This window comes from Leptonychotes weddellii, chromosome 15, assembly GCF_054177405.1.
Source record: "Leptonychotes weddellii isolate Sample4059 chromosome 15, ASM5417740v2, whole genome shotgun sequence".
Taxonomy (NCBI): Eukaryota; Metazoa; Chordata; class Mammalia; order Carnivora; family Phocidae; genus Leptonychotes; species Leptonychotes weddellii.
Window position 1 is genome coordinate 17665447 of NC_138383.1, and position 8908 is coordinate 17674354.

The following is an 8908-nucleotide window of genomic DNA, read 5'->3' on the forward strand; positions in this document are numbered from 1 at the left end:
AGCTCCACCGAGAAGACGCAGTTGTCCGAGGGGCGGGCCTGGGCTGCATCCACCAGGCCTGGCCCTAGCTGCCGGGTCAGGAAGCTCATCACAGCCGTCAGCTCCTCTCGGCTCAGGTCTGCAAACAGCTGGCTCTGGCCGGGGTGTGTCCCGGGCTGGGCACTGGGGGACACGGAGGGGCAGCGGGGAGGCTGGCTGGAGCCACCTTGGCTGGTCAGCAAGACATAGGCCAGGGCAAAGATGGTAATGAGGGACAGTGCCAGGAACACGAGGACTACCTTGAGGTTCATGCTGAATGCAGACAGCTGAAAGGGGAGTCCTCCCAGCTGCTCCTTCCAGTTACTGACATCAAATCAGGGCTTATATTCAGTAGGATGGATAGGAATGGAGAAAACTCCACCCTGTGGGTTGGACAGGAAATTTCTGACCTTAATTTATATAATTCTGTTCCAATTTTCTGTTCGGTGGTTTGCCTCCAGGCACCACTTCCACGTGCAAAGGCTCTCCCCTGCCCCTGAGCTCCTTGCAGCAGCATGGCAGGAGCTCTGGCTGCCATCACTCAGACCAGGCTAGAGGGCATGTGGATTAACCCTAAACTCTACCTTTCCCTCAGAATAGGTCTGAGGAAGAATGCAAGTCTCAGGTGCCCAGTTAAGTGCTGTGTGCTACACGCAGGCACCAGAACTATGCATTTCCCTACCTCCTAGCAGGCACCACCCGCCAATATTTCCACAACCCACGGCCCAGGTCAGTAATAAGCACTTGGCCAGCTGCCAGAGGCCAAGACCTTGCTTTGCAGTATCAAGCCTCTTCTATCTAGTCAGTGGGAAAGGAAAGGTGAGAGCCTGGGATCAGCAGGCAGATCCCTACGCTGTAGGACCTCAGAGGAGTTACTTCTTATGAGTTTCAGTGTCCTCATCTATAAAGGCGGGGTAAACTACCCCAAATTCGAGAAAATTAAAGGTCACGCACCTAAAGCACTTAACAGAGCCTAACACAGGCTAGGCATTCAAAAATTGTTAGCTACTGGTACTGATCTCTGAAACAGACTACAGCAGACGTTCCTCCACTGTTCAAGACCTTAAATCTCTTTTCGCAGAGACAATGAGGGGATCATTGGATATCAAAAGGCTACTCTGCAAGGTGCAAGTTGAGGAAACTTTATTTCAGAGAGAGCTAGGATCCTAGACAGCCCTCCCAAATCACTGGAAAACCAAAAGCAGGAATCCCTGGCATCTCCTCAGGAGATTAAGACGCTGTTCAGCAGGGAGAATTAATTAGTAGAAGGTCAAGAAAATGACCGGGTAGGCTGTGCCTCAAACCAGGTGATCCCCCACACGCGGAACTAGGGCGGCCTCTACTGGCAGTTCATGGGTATCACCGGGGAGAGAGAGCAAGGAATTGCAATCCTGGGAAGTTAGACAGAAGGAGCTTAGGTTTGGGAAGAGCTAACTTTCACATAAATTCAGACTGAACACAAATGAAGGACCCACCCCTGCCTCTTGGTAGGCAGAAGCCTCAGTCTTTCCATTATTTTAGAGAAAAGAGGCAGCTCAATTGGTAATAAAAACACCCAACAGGGTGGCTGGAGGTGTACGTGGAGGTGGGTGTCCCCGTATGCACGCACTTGAGTGTGGGTATGTCCCTAGCCACCAGAGCATCGCACCAGGGTCTGCAGCTTTAGAAAGAGGTCAAAGTACCTGCATTTTTAATAATTTCTTGACATGGTAAAAGAATTTTACATTACGATCCAAGGGTGATAGAGTGAGGAGGGGCAGCAGAATAATCCAACAAACAAAAAGGGAAACTGAGAAACACATGGTGGGGGGGGGGGTAGGGTTTTAGCTGGAAGGGATCTGGAGGGTGGGTAGGGGCACTGCCCAACTAAAATGCAATTGGTTTGTTACTGAGTACTATTCATGGGAAGACAGCATCCTGACCCCTTCTCTACAGCATACTGGGAGTAAAAATGATGCGGCCGCGTGGAAATGTGATTGGGGTTGAAGGCAAGAGGAAGAGAGGGGAAGAATAAAAGTCAGAAACAGACACCGAGAGAGTCCCTGGCAGGCTGACCGCAGATACGGACTCTCCAGTAGCGGCAGAATAACAAAGTGGGGGTTTGATGAGGGTTAACAGAAAAGCTGTAACAAATGATATCTCTGGAAGTTTTGAGGAATAGGAAGCAACTCTTCTATGGTTTTGATTGCCCAGTAGATTTTCACATACACACAACGCGTACACGCATGTGTGTGCATCCCACACACGTACGCACAGGTGCTGCTGCCCTTGGAAGCACGGTGCTATAAATAAGAGAACTATCTGTCCCATCAGAAAGCCCAGCCGGGGCAGCAGCATCTGGCCCTCACAGCTGCAGACAGCCCCACCCCAATTTACAACTGGCCTAGGAAGAGGCAACCAGCAGAGGACCGGCCTTTGCAATAACACCCAAAAAGACCCGAGTCAGAGAGGAAGGGCCCTTCCCCAAATCCTCTGCTTCTCATCTCTCAGCTCTCCTCCAATTCACCAGCCTCTGGGCACCAAGAGACTATATATAATAGCAGAACGATGGGCCCCGGTGGGTGAGGACCAAGACGACGATCACCTTCTGAATGGTGTGTTTGTGACAGAATTCATGGGGTGGGGGTTGGGGGGGGACGGCGGGACAAAGGAAAACAACACAGACGATGGGATGGGGAAATCAGGTAACGGAGTAGGAAGGCATGTGCGTGCATGTCTGTACGTATGTGTCCATCACACACATATGTGTATGTGAAAATCCTAGTTATAAAAACATTTCAAGGAGCTAGGGACTTGGCGGAAGGCCTAAGGTGTTTCTTGTCATGATCAGGTTCAAGGTGGAACGTATGTGGATGGGAGACCCTAAGTTATCATCAGGGAAACTGTGGGAGGGAGGATCCAATGTCCCACACAGTGGCAAGAGACACTAACCTTACATCAGAGGAGAGGAGCTGGAAACCTCCCCCCACCCCAGTTCCTAAAAAACACCTAGCACTTTCCTTCCAGTTCCCTCAGCTTCTAATCCGCTAATCAACAGAAGGAAGAAAACACAAAGCTCAAGACACAGGAGGGAGAGGGCAGGGAGAGAAAACACAAGTATTCTTGTGCCAACATCCTGCAGACACAAACCTGGACTTCTCCAGAAATTAGGACAGGTCGGGTGTGGGGTATTAGGGAAGGAAAGAGAAGAGTTCCTGAGGCCTGAAAAAAGAGGTAAACACGTCACAGAACTACATGAGAGTTTCATTAGACTCTAACTAAAAACAGAGAGAGGTGTGATTACTATTTCCAGCCAGTTTCCCCATCACGATAGTCATGTAACAAACCAAGGCAATGTCGGTCTTGAGCCAGACTCACAGAGTCCCCTGGCCCTGGCCCCGGCCCTGGCCTCAGTACAGTGTCTCTGCATTGCTGCTCCGGGGCCGTTTGATCTTCTCGATATTTTTCAGGATCATGTCATGTAGAGTGACCTGGGAGAAGAGGCCAGGGAGTCACATTTGTTCCACCCCAACCTCCCAAAGAAACCAGATACCCCACAAAGCCCCAAGCAATGATATGCAGAATCCCCATCTCACTCACTGGAACCTCAATTCAGGGCGGCTGCTTCTCCTCTCTATACCCACACACCGGGGATTCCTGGGAAATTCCCAGGCCCCAGGTGTCTAATAACAACTAGCATTCATTGAGCACCTAACATAACCAACAATTGTACTGGGTCTTTTAATGTGTTATTTTACTTTACTTTTTTTTTTTTTTTGTCTTTTAATGTGTTACTTTACTTTTTTTTTTTTTAAGATTTATTTATTTGAGAGAGAGAGAGAGCACGCACACAGACACGCATGCACGGGAGTGAGGGAGGGGCAGAGGGAGAGAATCTCAAGCAGCCTCCCTGCTGAGCGTGGAGCCCGGCACAGGACTCAATCCCACTACATATGAGATCATGCCCTGAGCCGAAATCACAAGTTGGATGCTTAACCAACTGCACCACCCAGGCGCTCCTATTTCACTCATTTTTAAAAACCATCTTTGTAAAAAACAAAACAAAAAAATCCCCATCTTCATGCCATAGATACTCTAAGTTCTATCTTAATGATGTTCTAGCTTAGAGATGAGAAAACTGAAGTCTAAGGTTCAACAACTTGCCCAAGGCCACAGATTACAGGAAGAATTGGCTCTAAACCCGAGCCTGTCTGACTCTAATGTCTACATCTTCACACCTCTACTGCACCGCATCCCCTGCCGTCCAAACAGAAAGGGAGATCCCCAGCTACGCACCCACAATGAGCTCATAATTCTCACCACTCAATGGATGAGAATTTATCCTTTTATCCCACTCCCTCTCCCATCTCGAACCCCAGGAAGTGGCCAGGACTAACAGCCAGGGTGACTGAGGCCAGGGACCAAAGTTACTTACATATTGATTCCTTAGCTCTGATATAATGAGCCGAAGGCTGATATATTCTTTCTCATCAATCTCTGTCACGGTGCGGCGATAGTCCTCCTGAAAGGGGGACAGGGGAAAGGCTAGTCTCCGAGGCCGGCCTGTCCACAGGCAGCTCTGGCCAAGAAATGGCCACTCCTCCCTCTCCCTTCCACCCTCAGACCCCAAACCCTTACTTACCACATGGGGATATTTAGCTATTTTAGAAACCAATTTGGCTCTTGTAATATAATATCTGAAAGGAGAGATAAAAGGAGGAAGCTGCAGGAGACCCTGGACGGTGCTTGCCGCATCACCAGCCCCCAAGTCCTGGGCCAAGCCCAAGAAGCCCTACCTAGAAATCTGGTCCAGATAAGATGCAGCTTCACTCTCAACAGTTCTTAGTTCTGCAACTGTCTCCTCCTAAAAAAAAAAACAAGTGTTGAGGTCAAGTCACTTCCACGTCACCCGAAGAGCAGACCAAGAAAAACACACACAAAGCAGGTTGAAAAGGAGAATAAACCTTCCGGACCTTCCTGTCCAGTTTGTAATACAAGCATGTTACCTGAATGGAGACCCCGAAGTTGTTCCCATCTTCTATCCTGGGAATCAGGAGTTGTACCCACATTTTGACCTGAAGGGTGAGAGGACCAATATATACATATGAGGACCCTTGCCTTTTCTGCCAAATCCACGAAGTACACAATCCATGCTGCTAGGACCAGATGCCGGGAGCACGGGAGCCAAGACACTTCATGTGCCAACTCCTCTATCACCGCCATGCCTCCTGCCCCACATCCAACATTTTTCATAGTTTAAGCCAGGCTCTTTGGGGTCAGCCCATAGGTCACTAGTCCCTGCCTCACCGTATTGCATTTCTCAATCAGCAGCCGGATCTCAGGTTTCACTTTCTCAATAATGTCCACTAGCTGCTGGTTGCTTTTTAGCATCCCATTGGGCATCACGAACACCTTGGTTCCTGGAAGGGACATGAAGAAGGTCAAATGACTGGGGTGGAGGACAGGACATTAACACCCCCCACCTTTCTTTCTTCTTCCCCAGACCCATGAGATGCTATGACCTCTGCCTTTTATCTGTCACAATCCTATCTACAAACCATGACCCCACCAACAGAATCAAAGAGAGAAAATGCATGGATTAGCAAATGAGTGTCTAAAGTATGCCAAAAGTCTGAAGAACAAAGAAATTAAAATATGCTCTAAAGATTTAATGTACCAACTATTACTGAAGAAGAGAAAATAATGTGAAACTGGGACTTCTGTGAAAAACCTGAGATGTGTAGCCACCTCTAACCTCTCTCCCTTGGCAGTCCACACTAAGTCAAGCCCTCCCTGTTTATTGGGAAATTAGGTTTTGGGCGCTAAATAATGACCATGTTTGGAGAACTAAGGAATGCTAACTCTGGAAAAGCAAATCCGATCTTGTTTCCTGACCAGAGACTGCCAGATCAATCCTCCTGCTCAGAGCTGCAAGCCAGGGAGTAGGTGGGGTAAGGCTGGCTCTTACCTTGGAAGGCCTCTTCACACTCATCCAACCTTCGCTTCTTGTAAGTGGGCTAAGGATACAGAGACAGGAATTAGCCTGCTCCTGACACCCATAACCCCATCACAAGTTACCCTTCCAGCAAATCTAATCCCTTCTTTGGCCCCATAGGTTGTTTCAATTTATGCACAATTTACTAAGCACAGTCAGGGCTTTAAGGAAAGATTCTTCCCACAAAGCAACTTACACTCTAGTTGGGAAGACCAACCTTTCAACTAACACATTAAGCAATTAGGGGAGAGGAGTTGATACTATAAGTGAACAGTAAAAATGAACCATTCAGTGCAGGGTGAGGATAATTAAGGGAATATGTACAAATCTTCTGGTTCCACAAAGAAGCACAATATTCAATCAACAAACATGTATTTAGCACCTGCTATGTACCAGGTGCAGAACTAGGTGCTAGGGATACAAAGTTGATTAAGACAGTTTCTGCTTTCCAGAATTGCAAGCTCTATCAATGAGACAGTAACTAAGACAACAATACAGTGTTATCACTGTTGTTATAAAACGTGGACATATAACTGACAAGCACTAGGTGCTAAAGATATGGAGCAAAGACAGGGACTGCAGTTATATCGCAAGAACTGCTCATCCTGTAACAATACTCAAGACACAAACAGGTGAGAAAAATCTTGCTTAGAGCCACAGGGACAGACCAGACAACTTGAGGGAACCTGTAGCTATTAGTCCTATTTGGAACTTACTTTAAGACAGAGTAGCATTAGGTTATACACTTCATGCTATAAACGAAAATCAGGGTCTAAAAGTGGTATACTGGAATCATCATGTCATTAAGAGCCCTCGTTCCTAGATCCTAATACCACTGTTTCCTCTGTACACGTTCAAATTGACTAGGAAGTAGAGAACAGAGAATAGAGAACTACTGCTTCAGAATACAAAGAAAAATGCAGGACACTCACACCGTCCAGTCCATCATGGCTATTGGTGAGAAGAATGGGGTCAGGGACTGGGAGATTCATGTCTGAGTGGATCTGAGTTAGGTCATGGATGTTTAGGATTGGTTCCTGAAAGAGAGACACCCACCCCCAAAACAACATTAGTCTTTTCAAAATGAACAAAGAACTATTTCATTTGAAGGGCAAGAAATGAGAATATTTTACTGCACAAAACAAAATAGAATCGACACATGATTTCTCCCATTTGACAGAAAGACCAGAGCCAAAAAAACTGGGGAATTTGAAGAAAAGAAAAGGGTCTCTCACCTTCAAAAAACTATCAAGTTCTAACAACTTCTTTGGGAAAAAATTTGCCACCAAGTCTTCTGCCTAAAGATGAAGGAAAATACAGCTGAATTAATAACTGTGGGAAGGTCTCTCTCCACAAATCTCTTCTTTAGGAAATTCCCAACTATCAACCAATGCTTATTTTTCTATTTACTGCACTCACCTCACTTGTGATCCGCTCCCTGAAAGAATCAACCTAAAATTAACAAAGAGAACAATTCAGTAACAGCAAGTCAGCACCTGGCAACAGCGGTAAGGGCAGGATGGGAAAACCCAAATTCAGCTGTCTTCCCCTCACCTTGTAATTGTAATGAGAGGCTGAGAGGCCCCCAGACTGTAAGTACTTTATTTTTTTGAGGATCCATTTCTCCATCTCAGGAGAGGGAAGCGGGGCTTGAGGGTAGCACCCACCTGTCTTCCCTCCCACCCTCCCTCCCCGTATCTGAAGCTGTCTGAATTTGAGAGCAAACAAAAGGTAGGTAGACAGGCGAGATGTGAGCTCACAAACGTGCCAAGCCCCCATCCAGACCTAGCCTTTGATACCAGGCAGGCCTGACGCCAAGGGTAGGGGTACAGCAGCAGTAGCATCCAGAGGCGGGGACGTTGCCGGGCTGGGGGACTTCCAGCTGTCACTGGCCTAAAGTGCTGAGTCCACCACGTGTCCGCGGAGGTCTCCCCGGGACTCTCCACCACCAGACGCGGTTCAGAAGGCCACCCTATTATTATCCTCTCCCCCGATGCCGTCTCTGGGAGTGGGGGGCTGGGCTGAGCTGAGCGGAAGCTCAGAGCTGGTGTCCCCAGGGAGACAAAGACGCCACGGGGAGTGGGGAGCCGGTCAGACTGCTCGGGGATCGAAGCGAGGGGTTAGGAGGCCCGGACCGGTGCCGCTACCTTGAGCTTCACTTCCTGATCCACCTTCAGCAACGAGGCCATGGCCGGGCCGGGCCGTGTCCGCTCCACTGGAGACCGGAGGCGCTGTGGGCTCCGGGGAGGGGGTCAGAGGGACGGGAAGAATCTCGGCTGTTCTAGGGACGCGGCCGCCCTCGCTGGCTCACTCACTGCTCGCTCGCTCGCTCCCTCCCTCCGTGCCGTCCGCCCGCCCGCCTGCTGCCTGCTGCCTGCTGCCTGCTCGCTCTCTCGCTCGCCCTCCCGGCTTTCGCCGCTCACGCCGGAAGTTACGTCACAGCCAATCGCCGGGACTCCGGAGAGGCGCACGTGCCTTGCGCAGCCGCGCTGGGGTCCAGCACTGGGCGCTCGGGACCGGACTCGTTATTTCCCGGCTTCCTGTGCCGGGTAAGGGTGAAGTAGGATGGAGGGCGGCAGAGGGTGGTTTGCTGAAAACTGAGCATTGGAGAGACTCGAGTACTATTTGACATTCTGTTAGCTCGGCGCTCACCCTCGCCAGAGGGACCCTCTGAACCGCTGCAGCATCAAGGACCGGACGGACCACGCCGTCGCGCCCCAGTGACGTCGGCCCGAGGAAGCCGGCGGGCCGGGCGTGGGGCTCGGGGGTTTCTAGTCTGTGATTCTTGCTGCCTCCTCCCGTCGCCCGAAGCTCTGGTGTTGGGCTGGAGCCAAATAGAAGTCAAGTTCTGTTGTACCAGGCTTCCCCACCTTTCTCCGCCACTATTTCTCATACACTTGGAGACCTCAGAGATCA

At 49.4% G+C, this 8908-nt stretch overlaps 1 protein-coding gene across 1 annotated transcript; it reads right to left on the reverse strand.

The window, feature by feature from the left end:
* Positions 1–1679: 1679 nt before the first annotated feature.
* Positions 1680–8415, reverse strand: PSME3 (proteasome activator subunit 3). The gene is made up of 11 exons (XM_006738570.3): positions 8140–8415; positions 7412–7444; positions 7228–7290; positions 6925–7029; positions 5966–6014; positions 5305–5417; positions 5004–5072; positions 4794–4861; positions 4640–4694; positions 4433–4519; positions 1680–3488 (listed from the first exon to the last, which is right to left on the reverse strand). The coding sequence occupies exons 1-11, from the start codon at positions 8179–8181 to the stop codon at positions 3408–3410; spliced, it is 765 nt and encodes a 254-aa protein (XP_006738633.1). The 5' UTR covers positions 8182–8415; the 3' UTR covers positions 1680–3407.
* Between the last annotated feature and the right edge of the window lie 493 nt (positions 8416–8908).

Coding starts and splice junctions, on each gene's coding strand:
- PSME3 (XM_006738570.3), bottom strand. CDS start 8,181: ATGGCCTCGTTGCTGAAGGTGGATCAGGAAGTGAAGCTCAAG. Junction 5,073..5,304: donor TGATTGAGAAATGCAATACG/GTGAGGCAGGGA, acceptor CTCACCCTTCAG/GTCAAAATGTGGGTACAACT. Junction 4,695..4,793: donor TATCTGGACCAGATTTCTAG/GTAGGGCTTCTT, acceptor CTCTCCTTTCAG/ATATTATATTACAAGAGCCA.